The following is a 15020-nucleotide window of genomic DNA, read 5'->3' as shown; positions in this document are numbered from 1 at the left end:
GAGTAAAGGGTCTGAATACTTACGTAAATGTAATATTTTCGGAGGGTTATTATTATTAATTTGCAAAAAAAAATCTAAAAACCTATTTTTGCATTGTCATTATGGGGTATTGTCTGTAGATTGATGAGGGAGAAAAACAATTTAATCCAGTTTAGAATAAGGCTGTAACGTAACAAAATGTGGAAAAGTCAAGGGGTCTGAATATTTTCCGAATGCACTGTATATAGGGATAGAAAATAACATGGCTATATGAAGGGAGTACCAGTACCAAGTCGATGTGCAGGGGTACAAGGTAATTGAGGTAGCTATGTACTGTACATATAGGTAGGGGTAAAGTGACTAGCAGCAGCGTATGTGGGGAGTTTGAAAGTGTGTGTGTGTGTGTGTGTGGCTTCAGTATGCATGTTTGTGCATGTGTGTGTGTGTGTGTGTGTGTTGGGGTGTCAGTGTAAGTACACTAATGTTTTGTATACTCAAAATGACAGACTTACCAGGTGAAAGCTATGATCACTTATTGATGTCACTTGTTAAATCCACTTTAAAATCAGGGTAGATGAAGGGGAGGAGACAGGTTAAAGAAAGATTTTTAAGCATTGAGACAATTGAGACATGGATTGTGTGTGTGTGCCATTCAGAGAGTGAATGGGCAAGACAAAATATTTAAGTGCCTTTGAACGGGGTATGGTAGTAGGTGTCAAGCGCACCGGTTTGTGTCAAGAACTGCAACGCTGCTGGGTTTTTCACACTAAACAGTTTCCTGTGTGTATCAAGAATGGTCCACCACGCAAAGGACATCCAGCCAACTTGACACAACTGTGGGAAGCATTGGAGTCAACATGGGCCAGCATACCTGTGGAATGCTTTCGACACCTAGTAGAGTCCATGCCCGACGAATTGAGGCTGTTCTGAGGGCAAAAGGGGGTGGGTGCAACTCAATATTAGGAAGGTGTTCCTAATATTTGGTATACTCAGTGTGAGGGTAGAGTCCAGTGTGTGTGCATAGAGTCAGTGCAGGAGAGTCAGTGCAAAAAAAAGGGTCAATGCAGGTAGTCTGGGTAGCCATTTGATCAGCTATTTAGCAGTCTTGTTTAGAAGTTTTATGGCTTGAAGGTAGAAGCTGTTCAGGGTCCTGTTGGATCCAGACTTGGTGCATTGGTACCGCTTGCCATCTGTGGCTTGGGTGGCTGGAGTCTGACAATTTTTTGGGCCTTCCTCTGACACCGCCTGGTATAGAGGTCCTGTATGGCAGGGAGCTCGGCCCCAGTGATGTACTGGGCCGTACGCACTACCCTCTGTAATGCCTTGCGGTTGGATGCCAAGCAGTTGACATACCAAGTGGTGATGCAGCCAGTCAAGATGCTCTCGATGGTGCAGCTGTAGAACTTTGAGGATCTGGGGACCCATGCCAAATCTTTTCAGCATCCTGAGGGGGAAGAGGCGTTGTCGTGCCCTCTTCACGACTGTGTTGGTGTTTGGACCATGATAGATCCTTAGTGATATGGACACCGAGGACCTTGACGCTTTCGACCCACTCCACTACAGCGCCGTTGATGTGAATGGGGGCATGCTCGGCCCTCCGTTTCGTGTAGTCCTCATTTGCTCATTTGTCTTACTGACGCTGAGGGAGAGGTTGTTGTCTTGGCACCACAGTGCCAGGTCTCTGACCTCCTCCCTATAGGCTGTCTATCATTGTTGGTGATCTGGCCTACCACCGTCATGTCGTCTGCAAACTTGATGGTGTTAAAGTCGTGTGCGGCCACACAGTCTTGGGTGAACAGGGAGTACAGGAGAAGACTAAGCACGCACCCCTGAGGGGCCCCCGTGTTGAGGGTCAGTGTGACGGATGTGTTGTTGCCTACCCTCAACACCTTGGGGCAGCCCGTCAGGAAGTCCTAGATCCAGTTGCAGAGGGAGGTGATCAGTCCCATGGACCTTAGCTTAGTGATGAGCTTCGAGGGCACTATGGTGTTGAACGCTGAGATGTAGTCAATGAACAGCATTCTCACATAGGTGTTTCTTTTTTCCAAGCGGGAAAGGGCAGTGTGGAGTGCAATAGAGATTGCATCATCTGTGGATCTGTTGGGGCAGTATGCAAATTGGAGTGGGTCCAGGGTGTCTGGGATGATGGTGTTGATGTGAGCCGTGACTAGCCTTTCAAAGCATTTCATGGCCACAATTGTGAGTGCTATAGTCATTTAGACAGGTTACCTTGGTGTTCTTGGGCACAGGGACTATGGAGGTCTGCTTGAAACATGTAGGTATTACAGACTATAGGAGAGGTTGAAAATGTCAGTGAAGACACTTGCCAGCTGGTCAGTGCATGCTCCGAGTACACATCCTGATAATCCATCTGGCCCGCAGCCTTGTGAATGTTAACCTGTTTAAAAAGGTCTTACTCACATTGGATACGGAGAGCGTGGTCACACAGTTGTCCGGAACAGCTCGTGCTCTCACGCATGGTTCAGTGTTGCTTGCCTCGAAGTGAGCATAGAAGGCATTTAGCTCGTCTGGTAGGCTTGTGTCACTGGGCAGCTCGTGGCTGGGTTTCCCTTTGTAATCCGTGATAGTTTGCAAGCCCTGCCACATCCGACGAGCGTCAGAGCCGGTGTAGTAGGATTCGATCTTTGTCCTGTATTGATGCTTTGCCTGTTTGATGGTTCGTCGGAGGGCATAGCAGAATTGCGTCCGGGTTAGAGTCCGCTCCTTGAAAGCAACAGCTCTAGCCTTTAGCTCAGTGCGGATGTTGCCTGTAATCCATGGCTTCTGGTTAGGATATGTACAGTACGTACGGTAACTGTCGGGACCACGTCGTCGATGCACTTATTAACGAAGCCGGTGACTGATGTGGTAAACTCCTCGATGCCATCGGATGAATCCCGGAACATATTCCAGTCTGTGCTAGCGAAACAGTCCTGTAGCATAGCATCCGCTTCATCGGGCCACTTCCGAATTGAGCATGTCAATGGTACTTCCTGTTTGAGTTTTTGCTTGTAAGCAGGAATCAGGAGGATAGAGTTATGGTCAGATTTGCCAAATGGAGGGTGAGGGAGAGCTTTGAATGAGTCTCTGTGTGTGGAGTAAAGGTGATCTAGAGTTTTTCCCCCCTCTAGTTGCACAGGTGACATGGTGGTAGAAATGAGGTAAAACAGATTGAATTTTTCCTGCATTAAAATCACCGGCCACTAGGAGCGCTGCCTGTGGATTAACATTTTCTTGTTGGTTTATGGCCCTATATAGCTCGTTGAGTGCGGTCTTAGTGCCAGCATCAGTTTGTGGTGGTAAATAGACCACTACGAAAAATATAGATGAAAACTCTTGGTAAATAGTATGGTTTACAGATTATTTACATTTAAGTCATTTAGCAGACGCTCTTATCCAGAGCGACTTACAGGAGCAATTAGGGTTAAGTGCCTTGCTTAAGGGCACATCGACAGATTTTTCACCTAGTCGGCTCGGGGATTAGAACCAGCGACCTTTCGGTTACTGGCACAACGCTCTTACCCACTAAGCTACCTGCCGATTATCATGAGGTATTCTAACTCAGGCGAGCAGAACCTTGGATACTTCCTTAATATTAGAGATCACGCACCAGCTGTTAACAAAGAGAAACACACCCCCGCCCTTGAGTTTGAGACGCTGCCGTTCTGTCCTGCCGATGCATAGAAAAAACAGCTAGATTTATATGAACCATGTCTTCCTTCACCCAGGTCTCCGTGAAGCATAGGACATTACAGTTCTTCAGGTCCCGTTGATAGCATAGTCTCGAACGGAGCTCGTCTAGTTTGTTCTCCAGTGATTGTACTTTCATCAATAGAACAGAGGGTAGAGGCGGTATATTCACTCTCCGCCGTAGTTTCCTCAGGGTGCCCCCACGTCGGCCTCTACATTGTCTTCTTTTTCTCTTCCGAGTGTCATCCAAAATCGAGGTCAGTGACTGCTTTTTTTTATGTCTAGAAGCTCTTTTCGGTCATAGGAAACAATGGTGGAAACATGATGTACAAAAAACTTTAAGATCAACGCAAGAAAAAACACAACATAGCATTATTGGTCAGGAGGCCATTATATACACACTATAAAATGTTAATGCCATTATATACTATAAAATCCTTATTCCACATTGGGCTGGTGTTGCTCAGTCAATATTGTAGCACAAAATTTGCCTACATCGTGAGCTCAGTTTAAACCACACCTCAGTCCCAAACTGTTACCCTCTAGGCCTTGTTGAAGAGAAGCAGATGATTATGACGGAGCAAATTGTTGATAGACCCTGAACTCCAACTGAGCTAAGTTTGGAAAGTTAGGGAAGTATTTTCCAAGTGCGAGGAACCTGGCGACTCAGACACCGTATATATATATATATATATATTGTGATGTCACGAGAGGCTGTGTCCTGGAGGGACGTTACATCCCCCTGAGGTGGCTGCAAACCCAGACAGCTATGGCTCCATCTGCTGGTATGGTCGGGAACTCCACCCCTCTATGGCCAATCTTCCCACGCAGCTGAAACAAATGAGGGGCTGATGAGCTGAAGGTTTGGGAAGGGAAGAGACACACTGAGTGAGTGTGTGGGGGGTGAAGAGACACAGTCTCCAACCTGGGCTCTCTGGAGGACAAGAGTGCTGCACGTCCACTTCCATGAGGAATCTAAGGTCTGTGACGTCACGAGAGGCTACACAGCTTTCAGCGGGGTTGCTCAAGTAGTGCAAGGAGACAAGGTTCAAACAAAACAAGGATTTTATTATAGGTCTTGGGAAATTAACGAAAATATAACAAAATTCTGTTCTCTTGTGGCTCTTTAAGGGTTAACAGTTCAGGGATGTCTCTTCCACATCCAAAATCATAATTCTCACTCGCTCAGATAACTTTTCCCCAGCCTTACTGTAGTCCACGTTGCAGCTAGTGGCCAACCCAGCAAAAAGTCCTTCCAAATGTCTCTCACGTATTTCCACAGGTGCATATATCCAAAGGTGAGTATTTCCCAAAGGTAAGTATCTCCAAATCCTTATATTCCTCATGGAAGTGGACGTGCAGCACTCTTGTCCTCCAGAGAGCCCAGGTTGGAGACTGTGTCTCTTCACACCCCACACACTCCCTCAGTGTGTCTCTTCCCTTCCCAAACCTTCAGCTCATCAGCCCCTCATTTGTTTCAGCTGCGTGGGAAGATTGGCCATAGAGGGGTGGAGTTCCCGACCATACCAGCAGATGGAGCCATAGCTGTCTGGGTTTGCAGCCACCTCAGGGGGATGTAACGTCCCTCCAGGACACAGCCTCTCGTGACATCACACATCCCCCTCCTCGGGACCGACGTCCTCGTCGGGGTAAAGGCAGCGAAGAAGGCATCCCGCCGGGAGAGGGCGTCCGCATTGCCGTGGTGCTTGCCAGACTGCTCTCTCTTCAACTCCTCCAACTCTAGGACCAGGGACTCCGCCTCCTGTTGTCTCTCCTTGAGTTTCTTAATGAACGCATCAGCCTTGGTTTTAGCAGAGTTTAGCTTCTGTTGAGCAGCTTTCAGTTCCTTCTCTCTCTCTGCCTCCGCATTCTTCATCTTGTTCTCCAACACCTTGTACTTCTCCTCTGCCTTCTTCTGGACCTCCTTACTACTGCGCAGGGTCTCCTCACACTCCTCGATGGTCCTGCGCAGCCTCTCCAGCTCCTCCTGTTGCTTAGGGAAGGAGCTCTGTTGGAGTTTAGCCTGGAGGATATCTAACTCTTCTGTCTTCATGTCTAACTGTTGCTTTAACAAACAATACCTCTCAGCGGTCCCCTTCAGACCAGACAGTTCTTTGTCCAGATTCTGTAGCTCCGTCTCTGTGTCGGTCTGGGCACCTGCCATCCCTATCAGAGCCCGGGCGGGAGTGAGTAACTCGGAGGATTGCACCGGAGCCTTCCCAGGATGAGTCTTGCCTCTCCGTTTCCGAGGTACTCGGGTTATCCTCTCCTGAGACTCTCTCCAGAGTGGGTAAAAGGCTGGGCAGTCTCGTCCAATTAGGACAGGGACGGGGAGGGAATCAACCACCCCCGCCGTCGTGTGTATGGTTCCCCGTGTGCTGGTCATTGTAAGTTCAGTAATGGGGTATTCTCTGGTGTCCCCATGGACACAGGAAACTGGGAGGACTTTCCCCGGGGTCAGACACGTTGGGCCCACCAAATCCTTACGCACCAGGGTGGCCCGGCTACCAGAATCCAGTAAGGCCTCCACATCACGGTGATTCACAGTTACCGGGCAGGTGGGGGGGTCGATCTGGGCCGCCATCTACGACTCCCAAGAGCGAGGCAAAACGGTGTGTGGGTGCTGAGCTGGAGGACTCCGCAGTGGGCATAGGTTCATCGGCTGGTTTCCCACACTGCCAGGAGATATGTCCCATCTCCCCACACCGGTAACACTGTCGAGTTTCCCCCCCTCCTGGTGTACTCTTCTTGGACCCGCCTGGTTTCTGGCTCCCCCTGGAGCCGGGATAAGTCCTGACGTGGCTGGGTTCGAGACCTTGGGGTCCTTTGGACGGGTTCTTCCCATTTGTGGTGGGGCCGCACTCCTGGGGTCTTTTCGGGAAGCATTCAGCATCTCCGCTGTGGCCTGGTACTTTTCCACAGCTTCCACGGTCAGATCAGCCGTGGTCAAGGCCTGTTGACTGATGACCCGTTTTGCCTCATAAGGCAGGGCGCGTAGGTAACGATCCACCACAACGGCCTCCACCACCGCCGCTGCTGTATTCCTCTGCGGATCCAGCCATTTCCTTGCGATTCGGACAAGTTCATGCATCTGCGCCCGAGGAGGTTGGTCTGGTTGGAAGGTCCAGCTGTGAAAGCGCTGGGCCATACCAAACTTTGTGAGTCCATATCTGCTGAGGATCTCAGACTTCAGGGCATCATAGTCAGTAACCTGGTCAGGGCCCAGGTCCCGGACAGCATTCAGCGATTCCCCGGTTAGAAAGGGGGCTAACAGACCAACCCACTGTTGCTTGGGCCAGGCTTCCCTAGTGGCCGTGGCCTCAAATGCATGCAGGTATGCCTCAATGTCATCGGTAGCTCCCATCTTAGATATAAAGTCACTTGCCTTTATTGGGCGGGTATTTTGGACAACCCTCTGTCTCTGCAACTGCAATTCCTCTGCCTTCAGAAGGTTGGCTTTCTTTTGCTCCTCCAAGAGAGCCACGTTTGCTTGCATCTGGGCTTGCTGGCCAGCAACAAGGGCTTTCAATATGTCCTCCATTTCAGTCGGCGGGGAGCCTACGGCCAACTTGGAAAACTGGGTGATCAAACCTTCGGTATCCTCCTCTGACATGCACTATTAACGCTTGAGCGTGCCCGTATTCTCCACCATCTGTGACGTCACGAGAGGCTACACAGCTTTCAGCGGGGTTGCTCAAGTAGTGCAAGGAGACAAGGTTCAAACAAAACAAGGATTTTATTATAGGTCTTGGGAAATTAACGAAAATATAACAAAATTCTGTTCTCTTGTGGCTCTTTAAGGGTTAACAGTTCAGGGATGTCTCTTCCACATCCAAAATCATAATTCTCCCTCGCTCAGATAACTTTTCCCCAGCCTTACTGTAGTCCACGTTGCAGCTAGTGGCCAACCCAGCAAAAAGTCCTTCCAAATGTCTCTCACGTATTTCCACAGGTGCATATATCCAAAGGTGAGTATTTCCCAAAGGTAAGTATCTCCAAATCCTTATATTCCTCATGGAAGTGGACGTGCAGCACTCTTGTCCTCCAGAGAGCCCAGGTTGGAGACTGTGTCTCTTCACCCCCCACACACTCCCTCAGTGTGTCTCTTCCCTTCCCAAACCTTCAGCTCATCAGCCCCTCATTTGTTTCAGCTGCGTGGGAAGATTGGCCATAGAGGGGTGGAGTTCCCGACCATACCAGCAGATGGAGCCATAGCTGTCTGGGTTTGCAGCCACCTCAGGGGGATGTAACGTCCCTCCAGGACACAGCCTCTCGTGACATCACAATATATATATATATATATATATATATATATATATATATATATATATATATATATATTCCACTCCATCGTCAGCTTTGCAGAGAGCGACGCAATAAAGGCCTTTTACTGAGCGGTCAGGGAGTTCCCTGTGTACAAACTCATCCATTCTCTCCCCCGCTCTCTCTTCTTCCTTCACGTTATAAAACAGCCATTACACCACAGCGCGACGGGGCTAGGAGCCCTGTGGAAGCCCTCCTCACCACCACTCCCTCAGACTCACACTGCACTGCTCTGCCTGGGGAGAGTCCCTTTGCATAGCCCACAGCCCCCAGAGAAAAACCACAGTATTTTACAGGGACAGGGCACTGGGCAAAGCTCTGGCTGTAAAGCCAGGGGAAAATCTGCTTAGTGGCACTTCAAAAGAAAATAGTCCGTTTTGAGAAGAGGCCAGAGGTTGTTGTTTTCAAAGCTGTCATAGCGTAAGTTGTTTATTCTAGTGTTAGAGGTCAACATCAGTGTTAATACAGAGAACCCATGATTTGTTATGTTCACACAGTTGTTGGTGGAGGAGTGATATTACAGTGTAAGTCAAGTTTTATAATAAAAAAGCTATATTCAGTCATTCATTCATTGTTTATTGATTTTCTACAAGGGCCTCCTCCCTATCCTCTGGTTCGTGGTTCTGACAATAGTAAAATGGCAGCATGAGACTTCCAAAGTCTCTGAGATTCGAACTTCTCAAGAGTAGGCTAATTTATCTTCTCTTGTAAAATATGATGCTTAGAAAGTCATCCATATTCTTTTTCATTTGAGCAAAGTCATTCATCATGTTATTGCTAGGGTCAAGGGGCTTGCTAAACACATGTTAAAGTGGAATTGAACCAAATGTGTCGATGCAGTCCTTAGCCAAGGCCTTTAACATTAGTAGCAGAACCAATCTGTCTTTGGGTAAGGATTGGACACTAAAAGCCAAACAGTAGTTGCTAAGCAGAATGCAGGGATTTTCTTTTCCATTCACTGGCACACACACACACACACACACACACACACAGAGAGACATAAAACATAATGTATAAGTATCAGGGAACAGAGCAGGGGAATAAATTGGTTTGAACCTTGAGTGCCTCATCAGTGGCACCACAACAACGGGAGAAAGAGGAAAGAGAAAAAAGCCTCTCCACCTCGCCAGCCCCCGACAAGCAGACTCCATGTGCCGCGCATTTTCCCCCAATTAGGAGCAGACGCCGCTGCTGCCCCATGAGCCCCTGGAGCCGGCAGACGCTCGCGCCGAGACGCGTTTGTTCTGTGGCTCGACCACTGCCTGGGGAGTGCCGTTAACACAGCCACAGAGAAGCCACAACAGACATAACACAGCGAGAGAGGAGAACGAGAGAACATCCACAACACCCATTAAACGAGGGAGGGAAATAAATAAAGAAGTAGTGATGTGAAGAGGGGATGATGAAGAGGAGTGTTTTTACTTTTGGTTGGGCGCAGTTGGAAACTCCATCACAAGAGACAGCGCCAAAACAATGATCTCCCCACCCCGGCCATGCAGTTCATGGGCCCCACAATAACAACAAAAACATAAAGCATCTTCTTGAAGTGGGTTTCATTGTTAGTTATCACAAATTTGATTATTGCTGCATTTTCAAATAAATCACTTATGTTGAGATTGTAATTCCAGAAAACAGAGAGGAGCAACAAGTTTGATGCCAAAGGCGCGAAGACGCCCTAAAGGCAATACAGCAGTTTTTATTTTATCTCCATGGATAACATAAAAAATAAAAACAATATCATAAAAATGAGTAGCCTCAAAACAGGCTAAATCCAGTGATGTCATAATAACCATATCATCCTCATCGTAATACCCCTATTTTTGGGAAAGGAAACTGTTTGATTTATGGACAAATGTAGGACTAAATAAAAGTTGTTTAAAAGCTATTGCTGACTCCACACTATGTAGTAGATTATATGAGGGATGTTCAGTGGAATACATGAGCAGTTAGTGGAATGTTTTGTGTGTAACAAAATAGGCCTTTGGCTTGGCTAGATCAGATCTCAGTCAAAACATGTCTTAATCAGCATCTCTCAGTAAAAAGCCTATCCATTAATCATAAGGCAGTGTTAAAGAGAGCAGCATGGGTGGCATTCTCCTCCCCTACCCCCAACACACACAACTCACCAAGGAAAGTTAGAATAAAAAAAACTGTTGTTTTTACTCTTTCCCACATCAGAGAGAGAGTATTAAAGGATTTTGTTACAGTAGGCTCGTTAAGATCGGCAGAGCAATTTGTGCAAAAAGCGAAAATCCCATTTGAAAACAATAAACATTGTATTAAAGACACTAAAATGTTTTGGAATAGTTTTCTGCGAATTAAGACTACAACCTGCTTTATGGCCATGTGTGGCTGTGGTCCAGAAGTGGCAGAGATTGCATGTTAACTCCGAACAATAGGCCCTATTTTAGGGACGCATACACCACCCTCCTTACCCACAATTATTTATCAGGATACATCACAGCCTACTAATGTTTTCCTTTTTATTGGTGCACGGCAACACTGCTGGATCATTTCATAGCATGAATTAACATTGAATTCATGTTTGGGAGGTTGTGGGAGGAGGAGAGGAAAGCAGAGAGAGGAGGACGTCGACAGGAGCTGAGAGAACATGGCCCCTCTGTGGTTTGGGTTGATTTTATTTAAGAGGGAAGATAAAGCACACAGTGATACTGGACTCCCTGAAGCAGAGGCAGGCCTGGCTCATGTTTTATACTGGCTCCTACAGTACATGTCTCCACAGTCACATATTTAAAAAGCAACAGGCCCAACTTATTTTCTCCTTTTCTTATAAGAGCTTTATCACAACGGACCAGTCAGTCAATTAGACGGTGAACTGATTTCACAAAGGGTAATGGGCATGTTTATTATAGTCAACTGTATTTGTGTATAGAACAAAATAGATGGGCCAAATTGCCTGTGTACAGTGTGTGTGTGCGTATGCTCACGAGCATGTGTGAGAGTTCATCGGTGTGGTAACATCCATTCATGCCCTGTTTTCTCACTCCGAGGTCAACTTTCCCTTAGGTCACTCATTTCCATCAGGCACATATGAGGGCAGGATTAAGGCATGCCGCCCCGGCCCCCCCACATCCCACAAACACCTTCATCTGAACATTTCACACCCTGGGCCCGTCTGGCTGTTAAGCCCTGGGGTGACGCCTGCCGCTCGGGGCACAGACAGTATCTCTACACAGGCGATTCTCAGATAACATGCTTTTGCCCTGGTACACAGCCTCTACTGCCCAAACAATCACAAGTCAGGGGCCCATTATGTCTACAGTGGCTTGTCAACCAGTGAGAGCACAAAGCAAAGAGAGAGACAAAGACAGAGTTACAGACAAGAACAGGAAAAGAAAACGGGAGAGAGGGAGACAGAAGGCAGAGGAGGCTCAGCAGACGTGCCTGCAGTCAAGCCCCAGCTCTCGGAGAGAACGCCAGAGAGAGAGGGAAGACAATTAGTGCCAACACTAACATCAGTAATGGCTCCAGAATGGAGTTCACACAAGCCTGGTGCTACACAGGAGCAGCCAAGAAAACAGTCAGCCTAAATCAGACAGACCTGAATGGCAACAGAAAAAAGGAAACAAATTCCTGCTTCGGTCAACAGGCTGACTCCAAAACCATCCGGACAGTCAGAGAGCAGGACGTAGTCTGCAGCGAATAAGTGAAAGAGAAAAGAACTAGCAGAAAATGAAACGGTATGGAATACTATATATTCAAAGACGGAGCATCAAGAAGGCAAGAGAGAGGTACAGGCCAGGAACTCTGATAGAGTGTGGCAGACAATCTTACCGAAGCAGTTGTTCCTGTGAGGCACAAACATCTTGCAGGCAGTGGCTATCTGCAGCTCAGCACTCAGCACAGCCTTGATCACCAGGTCCTCCACCTGACTCATCAGCACTGGAACACACAGAGACAGCAGGGTGACACTGCCATGGGTTAATATGTCCACTTTACACACAGGGCCCTAAAGAACTTTACACTGGACACAAAGTACCTAGAATATCACAACATCTGGAATACAATATGTGGTTACAGGTTGACATGAAGATTCTGCCCTTCTGAGTATTTTGGGTGGGGATCTGGGTGTAAGATTAAATCCGGTTCAACTACAGTAACATCTTGACAATACATTTCTTTGACTGTGCATGGACAATAACATGGACGTTCTGAGCCAGGAGAGGGTGGAGGGGAGGAGGTTCAAAGGAGAGTGAAGAGTTTAGGCTACTCACATGTGGTGTCTTTTCCCTCCTGCTTCAAATACCGCAGCATTGCACTCATGCTCCATTTGTTCCCATAATCCTCCACTTCAGGGTCATCGCAACTGAAAAGGAAGAAAATAAATATAATGTCTGGCTTTTTCCAAAACAGACTCATGAATGGAGTTCATGCTACAATGTTGAAAAGTTGGTCATTGGAAAACCAAAATGGGAATCTATCTAACATTCAAATGCCCAAAAGGTGTATGATTTGCTGTTTTCACAATTCTATGCACCCTCAATTAGCTAGATATTCATTTAGAGATTCTTGAAGGAGAATAAAAAAAAGTGTTTGTTCACTGCAGAACCCAGGTTACCTGACATAGTCACTACTCTTCTTGTTCACGCTGTAGTTGGTGAGATGCATGAACTGGTTCTTGATGTTCTTTGTGCCACAGTCATACTTCACTGTAGCAAACCTGTACGCAGAGTTTTGGTTAAATTAAACATTTCCAAAAACAATAGAGGATGCACAATGCGTTACTATACAGTACTTACAGAAATTCATATGATTGACCTTTGACAGCATTAGAGGGTCTATTAGCAGAGAAGAGAGAGGTTTCCCCTACTGTACGATGTATTAAAAGAGGATTGGACACCATATGTAGAATATTGAGAATTCCTTGGCATACAGGGAGTACCCGAATACAGTCAAACCAAATGGAATGTCAAAGATTAAAGCGGTATTTGCGATTCAGCCAGGATTAATTGCCCTCAGTTAATAATCAAGCACGGTCTGCGATAAACAGCAGTGTGTGTTGGTGTTTGTGTGTCTCACGCTGTGCAGCACATATCTCTGTCAAGCCTAGCAGAGATGAGCTTATCATTTTATCCATCATCCATCCATCACTGCCCCCAACCCCACCTGAACCGAGACAATCTTAATGATGAATGAATACAGTTTTACAGCTGGCTCCAGGAAAAGATACAGCAAAATTGTTGATCTAATATGATAATAAGAAAATAACTAAATGTTGCAAATAGCATTGCAGCTGTAGGACACTCCTTTTTAGTTTGTCACTGCAGATTTATATCTGAGACTCATAAGATAATTACAGCACAATATCATTCATGTTGAATACATCTGAAAAACAATTTGAAACAGAGTTCTGTCTCCTGGTGGTCTGGGTCCAAGTCTGAGCAAAGAGCATTTGATTATCTCATTTGACCGCGGAGACAATGGAGAGCTTTGTTTGAAAGCACCACCAAACCGTACTACTCATAAGTGGCACATAGAAACGTTTAGACTGCCCTCTACTGGTCATTGTGTAGATACTTCCTGACCACAGTTGATACTTTCCTTCACTACTTTCATGAGGACAGAAACTAATTCCAAAGCCACTATCCAACATGGACCCTTTCGACCCAATACACATTTCAATGACCTAGCTAATAGTGATTAGATATCCCATATATAAATCATTGGCGGCAGGTAGCCTAGCAGTTAGGGGCTTTGGGCCAATAATAATATAATAATAATAACAATAACCGAAAGGCGGCTGGTTCGAATACCCAAGCAGACGATGTGAAAAATCTGTCGATGTGCCCTTGAGCAAGGCACTTAACCCTAATTGTTCCTGGATAAGAGCGTCTGCTAAATGACTCAAATGTAACTGGCCATTATTTGCATAACACAAAGGAAAGATCCAGTACACATCTCACCTGGCCAGGCCCTCCTCATAGAGATAGATAGTAAGTGGGTCATATGATGTCACCAGCACATACAACCGCACATCAAACTTGAAGTCTGCAAAAAATGTATTAAACATAGATCAAAATTACTGCTTTTCTAACTACTGTCTTCATCTGCATAAGTAACTGATTTGACAACACTTGATGGGCAAAAACTCACCGTCAATCAGTAACGGGTTATTGATGTAGCGAGACACTAAGATGTTCTCATCCATTGGAATCTGGTTGGGCTTTGTAGGATAAGGATCAAATGTTAGGCTAAATAACACGGCAATCATTATATTACACATACAGTGAGCTCCAAAACTAGTGACAGTGACTATGAGGTTAAACTACAGACTGTCAGCTTTAATGAGGGTATTTTAATCCATATCAGGTGAACCGTTTAGAAATTACAGCACTTTTTGTACATAGTCCCCACACCCATTTTAGGGGAACAAAAGTATTGGGACAAATTCCCTTATATGTGTATTAAAGTAGTCAACAGTTAAGTATTTGGTCCCATATTCCTAGCATGCAATGATTACATTAAGCTTGTGACTCTACAAACTTGTTGGATGCATTTGCTGTTTGTTTTGGTTGAGTTTCAGATTATTTTGTGCCCAATAGAAATGAATGGTAAATAATGTATTGTGTTATTTTGGAGTCACTTTTATTGTAAATAAGAATAGAATATGTTTCTAAACACTTCTACATTAATGTGGATGCTACCATGATTGCTGATAGTCCTGAATGAATCGTGAATAATGATGATTGTGAAAGTTAGACACAAAAATATCATACCCCCAAGACATGCTAACTGCTCACCAATACAATAACAGAGGAGGTTAGCATTTTTGGGGGGTATGATATTTGTGCGGCTGTAACTTTCTCACTCATCATTATTAATGAATCATTCAGGAGTACAGAGCCAAAGTACAGAACCAAAACCACAACAAAATGTGTGTCACTGTCCCAATACTTTTGGAGCTCACTATATAATGCACCAGGTACATTATGATCAAGTCAGACACATGAGATTGGCCATTCAAAAGGGAAAACCCATCCTGTACAGCAGTCTATCAGAGCCCTATG

At 45.9% G+C, this 15020-nt stretch overlaps 1 protein-coding gene across 4 annotated transcripts in view; it reads right to left on the bottom strand.

Annotated features, from left to right (window-relative positions):
• Positions 1–15020, bottom strand: part of ttll5 (tubulin tyrosine ligase-like family, member 5) — a 96186-nt gene that overhangs the window by 72184 nt on the left and 8982 nt on the right. For all 4 annotated transcript variants that reach the window (XM_041847655.2, XM_045207492.1, XM_045207493.1 and 1 more), the window contains exons 8-12: positions 14107–14176; positions 13917–14001; positions 12572–12673; positions 12228–12319; positions 11788–11895 (exon numbers count right to left, since the gene is read on the bottom strand). In XM_041847655.2, the coding sequence (XP_041703589.2) occupies positions 11788–11895; positions 12228–12319; positions 12572–12673; positions 13917–14001; positions 14107–14176 (457 nt within the window). The remainder of the gene's footprint in view (positions 1–11787; positions 11896–12227; positions 12320–12571; positions 12674–13916; positions 14002–14106; positions 14177–15020) is intronic.

Source organism: Coregonus clupeaformis, chromosome 25 (assembly GCF_020615455.1).
Source record: "Coregonus clupeaformis isolate EN_2021a chromosome 25, ASM2061545v1, whole genome shotgun sequence".
Taxonomy (NCBI): domain Eukaryota; kingdom Metazoa; phylum Chordata; class Actinopteri; order Salmoniformes; family Salmonidae; genus Coregonus; species Coregonus clupeaformis.
Note: the sequence above shows the minus strand (reverse complement) of the source record. Positions and strands in the feature narration are given on the sequence as shown.